Source organism: Felis catus, chromosome F2 (genome assembly GCF_018350175.1).
Source record: "Felis catus isolate Fca126 chromosome F2, F.catus_Fca126_mat1.0, whole genome shotgun sequence".
Lineage (NCBI taxonomy): Eukaryota > Metazoa > Chordata > Mammalia > Carnivora > Felidae > Felis > Felis catus.
In genome coordinates this window covers 43,342,387-43,361,379 of record NC_058385.1, presented here as the reverse complement: position 1 = coordinate 43,361,379, position 18,993 = coordinate 43,342,387, and the positions used below count along the sequence as shown (strand labels likewise).

Below are 18,993 nucleotides of genomic sequence, written 5' to 3'. Positions count from 1 at the left end.
CACCCATCAATCTAATGCCAGAAGGTGGGAGAAGAAGGAAAAAGGGCCATTTCCAGTCATATTTGCTAAGAGAAATGTGATCGAATACATGAAATACGAAAACAGTACAAACTACCTTCGCTCTCACCTTGTGTCTTTTTTTTTTTTTTTTTTTTGGTCTGTTCCTTTTGTGTCATGCTTTGTTTTGTTTTTAGTTAAGAAAGGAAGAAATAGCAGTGGAGAAATCTGATCTGCTTTTGACAGCATGACCAATGCTCTTTTTCCATCCCATCTGGAGCAGGATTCAGTAACAGGCAAGGGCAAGTGGAGGAGTGATTTCATTAACTAAGTCTTGATTTTGAGGTTTGCATATCTGCAGATCTGTTTTTCCCTCGCTAGGTCTTGGGGAACTGCCAAAATGGGCAAAAGAAGTGATGATAATGGATTGAAGCTGCCACAGGGCAAATCTCTGGAAGGGAAAGATATCATAAATAGTTGCCAGGAGGATACTGTCTGTGCCTCTGCCTTTCAAGTTGTAAGGTAACAGGGAATCTAATTTAGAAACTGTTATTTGCACAAGAAGGTACTGAATAAAGAGAAGGAGGAAGGAGACAAGAGGGAAGCATAGGAAACAAATGTGCCTCACAGAAATACAACCAAGATGTCTTTCAAAATCCCACTTCCAAAGCAGACGGTCCAAGCCTGTGGAGGCCTTGCTGACGCCATTACTGCCAGTGTTCGGATGTTGGTTGGTAGTTCTCTGCCTTTTATTCTCTCAGCCTGGTCTCAAGGAACACACTGTTCTCTTTTGCAACCTTTAGTAACATGATCTTATGGAATCCTTAGCTATGTATTTTTTCTTTATTTCTAGTTCAATTATATCAGGACTGCTAGTTCTTAAATTGGAAAACGGAGAATCAAAAAACAAAAAACAAAAAACAAAAAACCTTTCTCAAAATGTCCTATGGTACAGTCTTAATCAAGTCACTCAAATGTAAAATGTGTCTGAATCTCCTGCCTCCCAAGGCTCTTGTTAAGTTTCAATTAAGATGATAAATAGCGCACATACGTAAAAGCTGTTGGATATACATTAGCTCTTTTCTCTTCCTCTCTCCTAATAAGAGATCCCTAGAATTTATAGCAGAAAATCCAGATCAGTAATGAGCAATATATAGGCATATGTCCATAAACTTAAGCTTCCTCAGGGAAATTATTCCAATTAAGATAAAAATCAGTATAATATCACAATGCCTCATTGGGGTATTTCTGAGCATCAGAATCCCTTTAAGAAAATATTCCAATGGAGAAGTATTTTAAATACACCATGGTGTTATGGATACAGCTGGTGCTAGGCAACGTGAAGCATGTAAGCAGTGAAGATCTATTTCACAGCTTCTTTCCTTAGCAGGAGAAGGGATGACATTTTGTCGGCCTCGCCTCCCTGGAGATTAAAAACCAAGCACCAGAGGAAGGCCAGGCAGCTGACAAATAGGCTCTTCCCCTGCTGAGGAAAGGAAAACACAAGGCCCATGGAAAGCTTTCCTCTTCACAAGGTGAGTTTTCATTTCCTGTGAGAGAGTGTTCATGATACGGTTCCCTTTGCTAAAAGTCCTATCAAAATGGGCAAAGCAACACTATTATGTAGCATTTTAGAAGCACATGGGTATCCTGACTCTTAAAAATATCAATTGGGGTGTGTGGGAGGAGGAACCTCACAAAGATTAAAAATCAATGCATGCCTAAATCGATGTACTGGTAATCCCCAGAGGCTGGGGGTACTCTGACAGAGATCTGCCTAGGAGACTTGAAAGAAAGGAAACATGGTATCAGGAGCTAAAGACATGTGTCCTGGAGTTTCTGCGTGGTTCAGTAGGTTAAGCATCCAATTCAATTTCAGCTCAGGTCATGATCTCACAGTTTGTGGGTTCGAGCCCTGTGTTGGGCTCCATGCTGACAATGTGGAGCCTGCTTGAGATTCTTTCTCTCCCTTTCTCTCTGTCCTTCCTCTGCTCCTGTTCTCTCTCTCTCTCTCTCTCTCGCAAAAATAAATAAACTAAAAAAAAATTTTTTTAGGGGTGCCTGGGTGGCGCAGTCAGTTAAGGATCTGACTTCGCTCAGGTCATGATCTCACACTCTGTGGATTCAAGCCCCTCATCAGGCTCTGTGCTGACAGCTCAGAGCCTGGAGCCTGCTTCGGATTCTGTGTGTGTCTCTCTCTCTGCCCCTCCCCTACTCACACACTCTGTGTCTCAAAAATGAATAAACGTTAAAAAAAATTTTTTTTTAATTTTTTTAATGTTTTATTTATTTTTGAGAGAGAGACAGACAGAGTGAGAGCAGGGGAGGGCAGAGAGAGAGAGGAAGACACAGAATCCAAAGCAGGCTCCTGGGTCTGAGCTGTCAGCACAGAGCCGGACATAGGGCTCGAATTCACAAGCGTGGGCTCATGACCCGAGCCAAAGTCGGATGCTGAGCCCCCCAGGCAAAAATAAATAAACTTTAAAAAAATAATAATAAAAGACAAGTGTCCTTATTTTGCCACTAACTAGTTAAGTGATCTCAGCCCCAAATTCCTCACCTGTAAAATGAAGGAGGGGAGCAGATGTTCTCTAAGGGCTCATCCAGCTCTAACATTTTTGAAATCTGGATTCTAAAAGGAAAAGGAAGTAGAAATAGGAAGAAGCTGCTTACAAGAATTCCAAAACCACTAAAAACTGAAAAGTCCACTAAAATATGTATAGCAGCGAGGAGGAGGAAGAAGAGGAGGAGGCGGGGGAGGGAGAGGATGATGTTAGCTTCATATGCGGACACCTGACTAGGAGCTCAGCACTGGTCTATGCACTTGACAGGTGTCAACCCTTGTAACCCACTCTGACTTCCTTTATGTCACACCTCCCATCACAGGGACAACACTGGGATGAACACAGGCATTCTGAGGATCCAGCCAAGAGGAAGTTGATTTGGGGTTGTATTAGTTTGAGTTTATGGGGACGTATTTACGCAATTCACAGTTTCATTTCCATCCTGAAATGGCTCCTGGGACTACTGGTGTCATAATACAAAGGGGCAGGGCCAGAGGCCATCTTGTGCTAAGAATGTATCCTGCAACACCTGGCAATGAAAGTAGGGAGAGAGTGGTAGAGATCCAGATGCTAGTTGCCAGAAAAATTCTTCCAACTGCAAATGACTGAGTCAATTCTCGTCTATGCTTACTTAAAACGGAAGTACTCTCCTGTCAAGAAGAGAGTCAGTAATTCAGAGCATATTATGAACACAACTTTTTTTTTTTTTATGTTTTATTTGTTTTTGAGAGAGTGAGCGTGAGCAGGGTAGGGGCAGAGAGGGAGACAGTGACGGAGGACCCAAAGCAGGCTCTGTGCTGACAGTAGCAAGCCCAATAGGAACACAACTTCTAATTTTATATTGTATTTTTCCTTTTTAAGGAAGTCAGGTAAAATGGAATTTAGCAGAATTTCTGTGTTTGTAGGGGGCAAACCTGTAGTTGTACTACAGTGAGTGCAGTTATGTATGAGGTCACATGATTTATGTGTGTCAACCTACTGGATCTCATGTTAGGATATATAACATATTTGTCCTAACCAAGTCTGTCAATACCAGACAAAAAACATACAAAAACCATGATTTATTGAGAGAAAGAGATGTACTTCGAGCATTCATGACAAATAGCCTCTTAGATTATTTAGGAATACAAATAGTGAAGAGTAAATCACCTTCAAAAAAGACTGAAATTTCTTATTGATTTGACACAAAATACTGACAAATGTAAAGATAACAAAAAGTTATGTCACTAAAGAGGAAATAGACAACAAACTCGCTCAAATGTTGTCAACTCATTGTCACTATACAAGAAAAGGTAAAATGTCCTGAAATCGTACTGCTTGTACATGGAAGAAACTTAATAGCAGCTTTCCAAAATTTGACAACAATCCTAAAAATGTATATATTACCAATAAAAAGCTGTAAACCTGAAATAAATTTTACCAAACTATCAATAATAAAAACTACATTTCTATCAACCATGCTGGAGGAAAGACTGAATTCTCTTTTTATTCTCTCTTTGCAAAACATAACACAAAAGCATTGTCACATAAAAAGCAATCAAAGAGCAGGCAAGCAAAAAACATAGGAAAAATATGGAAGCTTGACAGGTATTTAATAAAAACATTATATTTTACTGAATTTTGTAATGTTTGTAGTATTTGGCAGCTTTCTTAAATTTGTAATTTGTTATAATTTCTTTGTTTTTCTAAGTAAATGTTGATTTATATCTAAATTTTTATTTGCAACTTTGTATTCTTTTCTTAAAGAGGCCCCAAAATTACATGAGAGCCTAGTCCTACAAAACTTAGGTCCTCCCCTGGCCTGGTATACAAAAGATGCTTAATAAATGCATATTGTGGGGTGCCTGGGTGGCTCAGTCATTTAAGTGTCCAACTTTGGTTCAGGTCTTGATCTCAAGGTTGGTGAGCTGGAACCTGCCTGAGAGCCTGCTTCCCATCCTCTGTCCCCTTCTCTCTCTGCCCCTCCCTGGCTCGCGGGCTTGCGTGCCTGAGTGCTCTCTCTCTCAAAAATAAACAAACATTAAAAAAACGCTTATTGAATGAATGAAATTGGAAATGTTAAAAATTAAATTCTCCTAAATGTTAAATATGTAATTTATGGAGCAGTCAACCAGTGCAGCAACAGACATTCATTCAGCTTTTAAACTATTACCGTTGACCTGCTGGCCAGGGCTGGCTACCCTTTCCCAACCACTGATGACGTGGGGGGGTTGGAGTGGGTGCATAATTTACAGCTTTCTGTTCTCCACCACAGAAATTAGGTAAACTCCCCTCAAAGAAGCATCCTTGTAGGCTTCTGCAAAACCACACTGGGACACTTATTTCTCCTGGAAAGGGTTCTTTGAAAACACACTCCTCAACATCAGCTCTGCACGGCAAAAAAAGGAGAAAAAAAAAATCTAGAGAAAATCAGGAGCAGTCGCTGGATTTAAGATTTTTGCTCATTTATTTTAACAATTAACAGCAATTATGTACGGGGTGAAGGATCTTCATTTGCATATGGTATATACTGGTAATGGTAAACTCTAAAAATAACTTCAGGAGTTCTTACTCCAAAGCTCATGCTGTTAATGAGAAAGTTCAGAGGAAATGGTATTGATTACACCCCGCTAATCAGTTGACTTATCTGAGATAGTTTGGGTTCCTTTGGATATAAAAAAGTGAATTCCTTCCAATGCTTCAAATATTCAAGCTTATTGTAAAATATTAACTTTGACATTTATTAAGCACTTTGAAATTTTTGATGCTTTGTCAAAAAGAATAATGACTGTAATGAATTTTAATGCATACACTTTTAAAAATCCATGGAGTGATACTCAGAAACAATGAGAAGGGGAAAAAGGTGGAGGCTCCTCTTTACAAAAGCAGGCCAGTTAATAAATGTGAGAGGAATAACTGAATTAGGAAAACATTTGCAACCAGCAGTGTAATGACTGATTCAGGCAAGAATCATTAACATATGCCAGGGACGCCTGGGTGGCTCCTTCCGTTAAGTGTCCGACTCTTGGTTTCAGCTCAGGTCAGGATCTCACAGTTTGTGAATTCAAGCCCTGCATTGGACTCTGTGCTGACAGTGTAGAACCTGCTTGGGATCCTCTCTCTCTCCCTCTCTCTCTGCCCCTCCCCTGCTCACTCTATCTCTCTCAAAATAAATAAATAAACTTTAAAAAATTTTAACAAAAACATACGCTAAATTTTCATTGGGTGAAATTTTATTAGGGAACTTAAGATTCACAAAGCCTCAAATCAACTCACCATGATTACAAGGTATTCCCTCTACAGATGTGAAAAGTACCTTTCCAGTGAAGAAATCCAGAGATACTGCCTTAGACAAGTGATCAACTTAGCCTCACTAATAAAGAAAACTGACATTATTTGCTTCCTTATGCAATGCAACACAAGGGATGCAACATTATCCATAGAGAATTGTTGCCAAAAATATTTAATCTGCATCTAATAATGAGGAAATAACAATCCCAAACCAGGGACATTGTGCAAAACAGCTGCCTGTATTCTTCAAAAATGCCAGTGTAATAAAATATTATGAAGGCTAGGCAAGAGTTCCAGATTAAAGGAGACTAAAGATACATGACAACTAAATGTAAAGGATGTCCTTGATGGGATTCTGGGGTGGGGAGGGGGGCGGGAAAGCAGGGACATTATTGAGAGTGAGGAACAATGGGCCAGCATGCATTGTGTAACAATGGAGATTTCACAGGTATGATAATGCTGCTGCTGCATTATAAGAGAAGGTTCTTGTTCGTATGAAATACATGCTAATGTATTTCTGGGTAAGGTGTCTTCATGGCTGTACACACGTCACTTTCAAGTGATTCAGAAAAGGAGAAAGAGAGCAAATGTGGCAAAATATTAAATAATGAATGTTGAAGAAGGGTATGTGAGTGAACACAGAATGCAAATAAAAATGGATACATTAGAATTCATTAATTTCAAAACTTTTCCTCATCAAAAGACACTGTTAAGCCAAAGAACAAAGCAAAACAAAAACAACAACAATAAAAACAAAGAATAGGCAAGACATCAACTGGGAGAAAATATTTGCAAAACATATATCTGGCAATACACCTGTATCTAGAATAAGTGAAAAAGTCCTACTAGTCAACAATTCAAAAACAATCCAGTTATAAAAGGGGTAAAAGACTTGAACAAACTCTTCACAAAGGAGGATTCAGAAATGACCAATCATCACGTGAAAGAGTGCTCAACATCATTAGTCATAAGGGAAATGAAAATCAACATTTCAATGAGCTACCAATGCACGCCCACCAGAATGGCTAAAATTAAACAGACTGACAACACCAAATTTTGGTGAGAATGTGGAGCAGGCTGAAATTTTACACAGGGCTGGTGGGAATGTAAAATGGTACCACCTCTCTGGAAAAAGTTAGGCAATTTCTTATAAAGAGCTTATGAGTCATTTAATATTCTTTCAATTTTTACCATAAACTGATATTTTTCCAAAAAAAGAAAAAGTTGGGAAAAAAAGTATGTGATACTTTAGAATGTGGCTTCAGAAAACAGACATGATTCAGTGTATCTGATTCTGGTTTGTTCTCTATTTTTTGATCTTGGATGATTTTTTTAAATAGCTACTCACTCTACGAATATCTTGTGAGTACCTGCCATGTGCCAGGCAATCTCCTGTGTACTGAGAATACAATGGTGCAGGAGAAGGATATAGTCTATTTCTGAATAAGACCATGGGGGAGGAAAAGGGGGGAAAAAAGAGTTACAGAGAGGCAGGGAGGCAGGCAAATGATAAGAGACTCTTAAATACTGAGAACAAACTGAGGGTTGATGGGGGGTGGTGGAGAGGGGAAAGTGGGTGATGGGCACTGAGGAGAGCACTTGTTGGGATGAGCACTGGGTGTTTTATGGAAACCAATTTATAATAATAAATACATATTATAATAAATTATATATAATAAATTATATTATATTATATATAAAATATAATAAATTATATTAAAAAAGAGAAGAAGGATATAGTCTAGTCCTCATGGAGTTTATATTTTCATGGAGAGATACACAAGTAATAGGTAGTTATATGAAAGTCACCAAATGTTATCAAGATTCTGGGCATACAGAAGAGGTACTAGGTAAGAGAATCTGAGGGAAAATGCTACTCTACTTGGGACAGTCAGGAAAGCCCTTTCAGGAAACAAAACAAAACTCTCAGTTGAGATCTGAAGGTTGAAAGAGAGTCAACCATATAAAAAGCTGGGGAAACAGAATTCCCTAGACAAAGGGGTCAATGAGTGCAAAGACCCTGAGGTGGAAAATAGCCTGGAAAGCATTTAAAATAGAAACTTACTACATCTCCGTTAGCTGGTCACTGATCACTGGTCTGAGTTACCACATCTTTAACACTTACACACAAAGAACAGTATCGAGTATTCAGTGTGAGGCCAGAGAAGAGAGAAAAGGCAAACAGCAGAGTTTTAAGCCAAAGACTGAAGGAGACTACAAGAGTAGTTCCTGAAATCGGAAGATAATCAGAACCAAGGTCTCTGGAGCCCACAATGTGGAGAGTTCTGAACCGTTGCTTTTTAAGATAAGTCAGTTCGGATCAAGCTACCTGCTCGGTCCTGTCATGACCTAATGATGTTAATGACGACAGTGACCATGATCAAAATAATATGTCAGTTATAATTCACTGATTGCTTCCCATGTGTCAGGTTCCATGTCTAGTGCTCAATCTCATTTCATTCTGTCAACAACGCTAGAGGTAAACAGTATTCTCCCCATGTTACAGATGAGGAAACAGGCTCAGCGTGGTTAAGTAGTAAACATAAGGCTGGGGGGTGACACCATCTCTAAGTGGCAGAATCTGCATTTGAATCCAGGTCTGTCAGACTCCAAATCCCAGTCTATATATTGTTGTATTTGTTAGCCTTCAAAATTTCCCTAGTAGACCCTTCTGGTTGGCACTTTCTCCAGAAAGCTAAAGAAGCCAATGGAAGCAAGAGGATTTTAAGAGTTGACTTTAGCTTTCATGAGAGAAGAAGAGAACAAAGGCACCTGCAATAGTAAAAGACTGACTTGAGGCTACTCGGGATTCTTTTGGTTCATATGCTACACGAGACATTTTTCAAAGGGCACTGCATAAGCAAACAACATTGTCATAATCCTGAAACCTGAATTCCAAATGCATTAATTTCTTTTTACCACTAGAGATTCAGAAAAACATGCCACGGTGGTATGATTCTTAAGCTTGTGCTTTCAATAATCAGAAAGCTGGAAGATAGAAGGTGAACATTTATATACATTTTAAAATTATGATTGCAAAACAGCAGCCGAGAACAAATTTTTATATCAAGGTTATGAGCAGATGAAAGATGACAGTCAGTACCAGGAATGCAAACAGACCATTAATTATAGCAGCCTCACAAAGCACCATAGTAATATGCAGTTTGCAATACTTTACCAAAATTTACATAACTATATCGTCTCCTCTCAGACGCCAGAGATCCTATTTTTGATAAGTAGCAATTCAAAAAGTTAGTCACCTCACCTATAGTATTATACAACTTCTATCAATGTGAAATGGTGACACCTTGAATTTACGTGTTAGCGAACCAGATAGGCTAGGCTGCCTCTAACTCTTCATTCATTCATTCCAGCACTACTGTGTGCCAGGCATTGAGCCTGGCTCCGGGGACGCCGACATGAATAAGACACACAGTACGTCCCCAGGAGAACTTCCAATTCAGAGAGAGAAGCAGACTAGCAAACACATAAGACAGAGTTTGGACAAACTAAACAGGTGGAGATCCAAGTGACAATCTGGTGTTAGGGTTGCAGAGCGCTGCAGTGACAACAGTGATATGGGATCAACTACATTCTTTTTTTCTCCGCCCTCCTTTCTTTCTTCCTTCTTCTCTTTTCTTCCTCCTTCCCTCCGTCGCTCCACACTTCCCTCCTTTCCTTCCTCCTTTAGTCAATGAGTACATCCAGTCATCATTTAACAAGACTCTATAATAATAGCACTTTACATGTATGTAAAACTATGTGTCAGGCAATACTAATATCTCATTTAAAAGCTCACAAAACACCAGGAAGAAGGTATAATGAATTCCCCCACTTGACGGATGAAACTGAGGCACAGAGTGTATACACAGTTTGCCAAGGTCACACATGTGGCAAGTGGCTGAACAAAGACCCAGGCACCACGACTCCAGAAGTGGGGCTCCAGAGTCACTGCCTGATTCTATCCATTAGGAGGTAGTATGCCCGTCACACTACCTGAAGCAATAATAAGATTTCGGTGATTAAAGAACATTTTGGAATTTCTAACAAAGGCCTTCTGAAAAGAATCTGCCTTTCAAAAGCAGACAGAGGGAAAAGAAAAGGATGATGAGAAGGAAAAAAAATGTTGTGTTCAGTGTGGGTCTTCTCTGGTTTCCCCCCTCGGGAGCACAGTGGCCCTCCACCTGCATAAATGATGAGAATTGGCATTCTGCTTGATTACTGTGCATCTGTTATGAGCCTCAGAGTGAATTAAGCAAAAACAATGTAAGGCAGGAAAAGAACCTACTAATGGAGGCCGGCCCAGTTGCACCGATTTGAGTCACGGTGGTATCCTCCTTATTTTGTAATCACCAGCAGGCACATATGCCCCCCGAAATTGCAATGATATTTCACAACAATTTAAATCAAGCTTGATAGCTAATTATGCTAAGGTCACGCCAAAGAACCAAACCACCAGGACATCAAAAATCCAAGATGGTCTAAGTGTGAAGTAGCAGCATTAATTTTCTCCCATTAAAAAAGCAATGGGTGGTGGGGGTGGGGGACAAGCTTTTTTACTCCCCGGGAATAACTGGCTTTCAAAAATCATCCAAAACAGACCTCTTAAGACATTTCACCTCTGCTCTGAATGTTTTAAGCTGGCCCTCTGATTACAAAAATGTTCATGTTAAATCTCATCAAGATGCTTTAAGATGAAGAATGTTTTATAAATTGTAATGGCTTTAATCAGAGCCCTCTCTGCAGCTATTTAACTCTACGATGTAGCCCAACTGGAGCTTCAAATTATGTCATTTATCGACTCTGTATTAATTAAGTATCATTATAAGGAGTGATTTATAGACTTTTTCGCAGCTCTCTCACCAGATGGTATAACACTCTCCCTCTCTGATGCTCCAAACACATCACCTGGATTCACTCATCTCTCTCTCCAGCTGAATATTCAATCAGATCTCAGTCATCTTCAAACTGGATTGCTGCTATTCCTCCTCCTCGTCACTTTTCTTATCAATATGGCACGCGAAGGCCAAGTGATATAAAACATAAACCAAGAGAATTCACAAAGCAAGTTCGATCAACAAGCCATCGCCGCCTCCATGAATTCTCACCCAGTGCAGTGATGCCATTTTCACAGGAGAGTGGAGGGAAAGCCTTTTGCTTCCTTAGCCGATTAAAACTTATAGTCTGTGTTCAATTATCTGGGGCAATGGAGAAAATAACAAGGAAAAAAATGTGTATTTGGCAATGGGAGTACAACAGACAGTTTGGCCTCAGTAGAGTTACTTTCTGAATTGTATTTTACTCGGGCTAATATGAAACTCATTTTGCATTCTTGAGCTCGCATGTAGAGAAGGCAGGAGGCGGGAGTCCCCAGGTGTACTGCATTGCAAGGAAGCCAGCCTAGAATTTTAAATTGCCTTGGGTGATCCAAAAAGAAGATAACTGAGAAATGGAAATGCTTACCTGTTTTTTTTTCACAAAATATGAAAACCAGGTTAACGCAACTTCTCACAGTTGCCTCAAACTCATAACGTCTAAAACCCAAGCTGCTCATGTTGCCTTCAATCAGTTCCCTCTCCTCTCCTCCCTCTCCCTCTCCTCCTCCAGTCGCCAGGCTGGGTGTAGGGAAACTGGGGAGCTATGAAAGACTGAAGAGGGTACATCCCATTAACTAAAAGGACTTGGTGGCTTATCCACTCAGCTGGTCTGCCTTATGGGAGATACTAGATGTTGCCAGATTCGGTTTTTCCCTAAAAACCACAAACTCCTATTTTTTATTTAAATCTCATGACTTTCAAATACTGTGCTGAACTGAACACAGATTCATCCCATGACTTTTAGTCCTTGCCTTACCGTAAACTTTGACCCTTCCTCCTGCGCCCCCCCTTCAAATACAACCAAGTACTGATCATTTTTTCATACTATCCCTCCTTGCTGTCTCTTGCTGTCCATTCCCACTGCCATCATCTCTGCCCTCATTATTTCACATCTGCATTATTAGAGCACTAACCTCTCTTTCCTTTTCATAGCAGGGCATGTAGTCACCATTCTGAAACAGCAGCTCCCAAATTTTAACATGCATCAGAATCACCTGGAGAGCTAGTTAAGCCATAAGCCCCACCCCAAGCATTTTTAATTTAAGGGGTCTCAGGTGGGGCCTGATAATTTCATATCAACAAGCTCCCAGGTGAGACTGAGGTGTTCCAGAGACTATCTTTAGAGAAATATTGCTCTAAAACATCACCCCCCAACTTGATCATATTCAATGATTCTCCATTTCCTCTACATAAAACTTAAAACTCCCCAATCTGGTATTCTGGATTCTTCATAACCAGGTCTCTTCCACTCACCCCCCTAATCACATTTCTCTAACCTCCAATGAAACCTCTGGCTCCAGCCATACTGGTCTACTTGTGTATTACCCAAGTTCATCAAGCATTCCCACCTCCTTGCCTTGATCATGTATAGAATGTCTTTCCACTTCCCTTTCTTATTTAAGTTCAACTTTGTCGTTGAGTATACCCCAAATACACATCCTCAATGAAGCAGCCCTAATCAGACTTCTGCTACCTCTTTTAGACTCCAAAGCATTAGCTCTTCGAGTTGCTTGGTATAATTCAAAATGCATGGAATTCAGAGCCAGAGACTCTAAGTATGAATCCTTGTTCTTTTATTACCTGTGTAACTTGATTATTTAACCATTCTAAACCTGTTTCTCTTTCAATAAAAGAGACATACCAATTATTTGCCTCCATTGGGTTGCATAAAGAATTCATCGCAACAAACTATTTAAGTCTTCAGAGATGCACAAAGATATACAAAGTAGGTGCCAAATAAATGTTCATTTCTTTCTTTCATTCCTTTCCCCCAATCATTCATTTAGCACTAAATATAAAATAGATTACATTAGTCATTTATATTTTAAGCTTACCTTCTTCTCTTTTAGCCAGGTAGAATATTTCTGAGGGGCAACAAAGAAACATGCCTAATTCATTTTAATAACCCTACTGCTTGGCAATTTCAGAGCAACTGTTAAGCTCTCGATAAATATTTACTAAGAAAATAATTAATTTGAAAAATAACGTAAGACAAATGGTTCCTCTGCAGAACTTAAATTGACAATTACACTTAGCCTTAAAATATCCTCCTATGACAAAGGCAAAAGGTATTTTACATACAAAAAAACTAATCAAGATCTAATGAGAGTCCCAGCTGATACTTAACGTGAACAAGAGTCATTATAAAGCATCAATAAAAAAATTCTTCTCCTTAAAGTAAATTTGAGCACAAGGATACTGACAATGGCAATGCAGAGAAATAACAACAATGAACCTGGAGATATTGAAGGCAACAAGTAATGGACTTTTTACAGATGTCTCTTAAGGACATGTCATGTAACCATGTGACTGTTGTACTTCCAAAATGGCTAACAAATATTGTTAACTGCACTGACAAATGTCAAATCAAACTGGTAAAACACATGTTCTGCATTTTAGGGGATTCTCTAATTTTGAAGTCAGGCAGAAACTAATTACAATTTCTATTCTGTTCTCTAGTATTGCTGACCTCTACACCACTCCTAGACAGAATCCAGTATCACCACCCCCATAAAACTTAAGGGTGAAATATCTGCCAGAGAGAAGGGAGCTGTTTTATTCAACTAGCAACTCAAAACACCATTGTTCATGAAAGTTGTGGCAGAAAAAAGATACAATCTGGCATGCTGGGCACCTGTATATTTTCCTCAAATACAGAGCAAAGTGCCCTAAAAATTCAAGTTGTTTTGTATTTACTATCCAGAGGTTACATAGTTTGGTCAGAGAGCATTTGCAATCTGGTCACCTGGCTTGTTACGAAAGCCCTGCCATGACTGACTATACAATCTCAAACAAGTTCATTCCCTCAACAGAACAGTTCCTGAGTGACTATTATGTAACAAAAATACTAGATGATGGGGATTTGGAGATGTAAATACATATATACATATATATGTGTGTGTATATATATATTTACATGGAGAGTGAGAGAGAAAGATATCCCATGTCTTTCTGGAACGTACAGTGGAGTCAGGTGATCAGGATGGACTGGACAGTTTACCTGTCACTGAGGGCATAAAGGCACACCACATCTCCCAGCCTCATGACTTTATTATGACCAGTGAAATGTGAACAGAAGTGAACAGGCCGTGTCCAGACCTGGCCATGGAAAACCTCCTGTTTGATTATTGACTTTCTCTATCTTCTTATTTGCCAGCTGGATGTAAAAGATCCTGCAGAAGGCTCTGAGATCTTAGAGTTGATGGAAAGGAGCAGAAGGCCACCTGCTAAACACCCTCTTAGAACTATTATGTGAGTATGAAAACAACTCCTATTGTGTTAAGTGACTGAGATTTGAAGTTGATACAACAGTTAGTGTACCCTACCAAAGCATGGATCACATCTACCTCCAAGACATTATGATACAGAGTATGCACAGAACGATGTGGAAATACTGGAAAGAGGCGGCTCACCCTGGCTGGAGCTAGATACCAGGGAGGGCTCCCCAGAAAAAGAAACATTTAAGATGAATCTTAAAGGACAGTTTGAGACAATGAGGAAAGGGATAGAAGGTTACAGGGGAGAAGGCATATGCAAAGTCATGAAATCCTGAGGAAACCTGGTGCATTGGGAAAGTGTCAGTGACTCCTGACTACTGGAATGTGGAGTCATGTTGGGAAATGGGGCTACTCAATATGTATTTGTTGAAATGACTAATAAAGAGCAGAGCCTAGAAGGCATAGTAACTGTCAGCAATGATGGATAAGGGAAGAGGAAAAAAGTTCTCAAGAACCATCTAAGTTAGAAGGCGGAATAGATGACATGCTCTTCCCTGAGGTAGAAAATGCAGGATAAAGAGGTAAAAAGGTGAGTTCAGTTTTGAAGAAAACTGAAGAGATAACTAAGGAACATCCAAAAGAAGGATCAGGAGGTCGTCGGATGTATGGACCCCGTGCTCAGACAACAGTATGGGAAGGAAAGGTGGGTTTGGAAAGTGTCACAGGCAGAGATGGTGGCTGAAGCCACAAGCACGATGGGACTGCTCAGGTAGAATGTTCAGAGTGAGAAGTCAGGGAAACAGAAAAGGAAGAGGGTAAGTGGGAAAGAGAGAGAGAGAGTAAGAGCAAGAAAGAGAAAGAGAATATAAGAACGAAGTCACAGAAGCCAAACAGAAGAGGTATTTAGAAAGCAGTCAACAGTGACAAATGTTTCAGAGTGGTTAAGTAAGATGATGGCCTGAAAATGTCCATTATATTTGACAACTAGGCCGCTATTGGTGACCTTAACAAGTTCCATTTCAGTATTGGCAAAAGCCAGATTAAAATGGTCTGCAGAATGAATGACAGGTGAAGAATTAGAGACAGGAATACAAAATACTCTTTAAGGAAAATTAGCTCTAAGAAACAATTAGCTATTAGTGGAAAAAGAGTTTGTTTCATTTTGTTTTTATTTTTCAGGATGTAATACTTAAACATGTTAATATGCTGAATTCTCTGAACTTTTATTTCCCTATCTGTAAAATGGGTATAATAATGCCCCTTCTGCTTGGTCCACTGAGTTGTCATAATGAGTAACATGACATATGTGAAAGATTCCAAAGTACTAGGTAAAGGGCAATGTTATTATGTATTTTTAAATATCAAAAAGATGGAGTTACAAAAGTCAAGAGTCCACTGAAATACGGTTGGCTATAAAATCAATGAAAAGATTATAATCAGTCTAGAACTAGAAATATTAAGAAAAACATCTTTTTAATATACACTATAAGTTGTTCGTCCCAAATATTAAAGGCTAACAATACATTTCTATGTCCTATGCCGGGCAAAATTTTTCTGGGGCTCCTAGGGTATAGCCTGGGTTTCCAGATGTCATTACACCAGAAAAAAAAAATGTCAATTAACCCTAGTATACTGCAGTACACTAAGTCATCTTGGAGTTTATTAGTCTTATAAATAGTAGTTCTTAAATAAATATTTTTGGCAATCACCCAATAGCTCCATAATTTAGATCTCATGACCAGTGAAATCATAGTGAATGGCCACAGCTTGCCGATGCCCTTGTTATTCTAAGGGGTGACTGAGGCATTCTGGGAAGTAAGCTAGCCATTTTAGGACTTCCCTCCTGGGAAGATTAACCATCCAAAAGAATAGGATCCAATGATTATTTCACTAGTCACTAAACCTTTGCACCCTACAAAGCACATTATTTTTAGCACTGTGACATGAGTGGAACTAGTTTTTCTCTCATAAAACATTTCACAAGTAGTTTTAACATGTCCCATCTTCGTCCCTGGGAAGATATCTTATCCCCATTAAAGAAAAATGTCCCTTTTCTCTTTTCTCTGCACTTCTGGACAACTCTCTTTTGACTTGGTTTCCTATTTGCTGATGTCTCATCAGTTATATTATTTTCAAGGGTGTAGGGTGCTAATTAAGATCAAGCAACTGCGTCTCCAGCTCCAAACAAAAATTGTGCAGAATAAATAAGCTTTCCCTTACAATAGATACTGATCTGATCTTGAAACCCAAATAAACCCGATTTGCAATTGTTTCCATAGGCTTTGTTTTGTTTTGTGTTTTATCTTTGGGAGACCAGGCTACAACACTAAAATGGTGCTTCTTTTTATCCATGTTTATCCCATCAAATATTTCACCCTTAATGTGTGGCATGACCATATGTAACTTTTAAACTAGGCCAAATATCTGCAGGTCAAGTTTCAGAACTTTCATCCACTGAAAGGCTGAATTTTACCCTAAGACTGACGGTCTTGCAATTACCTCGATCAGAAATACAAAGAAAAAGGAAAACTTATGTTGTCCTTAAATACCATCAAACACTTATATAGACCTTTACAGATAATCAAGTATCTTTCATAAGTTTATCTCATTTATTCTAAAAGTAATATTGTAAATTTATTACTCTTCATCATCACTGATTAACAGAGGAGAATGCAAAGACCCACAGAGTTTAAGAATATTCCTAAGGCCACATACTTGTTTGGGGGCAGAGCGAGGTCTGTATCCAAGATCCTCTACTCCCTAGTCTCCTTCCACGACACCACAGACAGCTCTCATCATGTTACCCACTTCATTTTTATTTCACTTCTCTAGCAACAATGGGAAAAGGCCTAGCTTCCTCTGAAGTCACTAGGAATCTTTGATGAAACACAGACGTGAATTCAGTTCTCCCTCCAATGAAAATACATAACATATTGGTTATATAAGGAATGTTATGGGGTCATCACAGATGTGGAAAGGTTTTTAAAGGAATGTACAAACAATGCTTGGAATCCTGAAAAGGCCAAAGAAGACATTACAAACAAGTGACCAAATATGGAATGAGGGAAAATTCCGTAAACAAATCAGTATTTTCATTTGAATGGTTTGTTTTTATTTCATACGGGTTTCTCTTTCATGGGTTTTTCTCAATCTTCGGGTTTTTTTAAAGGGTTTCAAATGAACATCGTGACCAACCTGTAGATGGAGAAGGAAGCCACTGATCGAATCAGGGATGCCACAGCCCCCACTTTGGCAGCTTCCACTGACCCCTGGACTCGGTACTGCACTGTCTTCGAGTAGTTGACATAAGGTTGATTATACACAACAATCTTCCCTCTTGCTTCTGGGGCCCTTCTCTGCAGTTCCTCGAACGAGGTCACCACGAGAACTTCTGCTGTAATGCCTAGAAAAAACATCATACAGGATTAACTTATGGTTTCCAATCAGCCCTGTTGAATTGGCACACAAAAGGTCATACAGGCTCTACCTGCTACATCTGGCAAACTGGTTTGAGAAGATCAAAGTTTTAGAGCCATTTGCCATGGAAGAAAGACTGCAGAGGTTAGCTAGTCTCCCAAGAGAGAGAAAAGGCATTCAAAAAAATAAGGCATACGACTCAGAAGGCTTTTCAACTCACTCGACCAGCTGGTACTAAATCACAAACTGCTTGAAAAGATAGATTTTTCCCCCTTCCCACCCTAAGAAGTCACGAGTTTCACAGAACGACACTAATTATTTATAAAGAAAATGCATTTCAGAAGCTCCCCCTGGGATTAATGAAACACATATTTATCTTTTTATAAAGCTATTTTGTTATGTTGTTAAACAACCTTCATTGACATCATACAAAGAATGGCAGTTCATGAAGAATGTTCTTAGAAGCCAAGAATCTTCAAAAATCCAACTTTTGACAAATAGTTAATGTAACCTCTACCAAGAATTATAAAAAGTCAGCTTGTTTTCTTTCCTCCTTTATACAAAACACTCTCAAAGAATATGGAAATTTCCCATGCTTCTCAATTTACAGTACTGGTTCATCACCAAAACACATCACTGGTCTTCAGAGAAAAATTTTGAAGATGTTGTGTAATTGTCCTATTATCCTGTTGTGTCACTTAGAAGAGACGTGCCATCTTTCCTCATAACAGAAGACTTGCCCAGATCTTCCTGATTAGGGAACAGGGTTTCACAGCTTCCAAGAAGTCATTCAAAAACTGCCAGACCACTGAAGATCCAATTTGATGGAGCAGTTTGAGTGACAAGGAAAAAGTATTTAGCAACAAAGGACAGATGCAGCGACTAAATAAAACTGTGAAAAGAAAGTGGCAGGCGCCTACTGTTCTGTGGCTTTAGCCATGCAGTCATGAAATATGTCAGTAAAAACTGAAGTATCAACATGCATTTGGCGTGCTTCCTTAATCTTGCAAACTAGAGAACTAGGTTTTCCTGGAAGGTTAACAGATGCCATTAAAATATTAACTGTTACTTGGAAAATCCTTTTAAAATGCACTGCAGGTATGAGAGAATTCTTGCTTTCAACGTAGGCCCCATTATAATGGACCCTTTGGGCTGGCTCCACTCCTGCTTCTGGTTCTCCTATCTGGACTCAATTTGTGATTTTACTTTAAAGTGACTGACTACAGATCTCTAAGCATGTCTCCACCAACATTCAGAATTCTGAACTTAATTTATAATCTAAAAAAAAAAGCAATGTACAATTATAAAAAGGAAGCCACTAGCTCCTTCACATGATAAATAAATATGTGAAACATACAAGAGTTCAGCTAGACAGATTTTGAGATTCATAACTTTCTGAAACCTGGAAGCTACCTTAATATTTGACTGGGG

The 18,993-nt window shown here is 39.2% G+C and overlaps 1 protein-coding gene and 1 long non-coding RNA gene across 9 annotated transcripts in view; one reads left to right on the top strand and one right to left on the bottom strand.

The window, feature by feature from the left end:
• Positions 1-18,993, bottom strand: part of CPQ (carboxypeptidase Q) — a 429,842-nt gene that overhangs the window by 344,556 nt on the left and 66,293 nt on the right. For all 8 annotated transcript variants that reach the window (XM_045050098.1, XM_019822921.3, XM_019822922.3 and 5 more), the window contains exon 3: positions 17,341-17,548. In XM_045050098.1, the coding sequence (XP_044906033.1) occupies positions 17,341-17,548 (208 nt within the window). The remainder of the gene's footprint in view (positions 1-17,340; positions 17,549-18,993) is intronic.
• On the top strand, positions 1,384-17,451 carry LOC109496111. Its single transcript, XR_002151950.2, has 3 exons — positions 1,384-1,532; positions 14,085-14,179; positions 17,315-17,451. It is a non-coding gene; the product is annotated as an uncharacterized LOC109496111 (long non-coding RNA).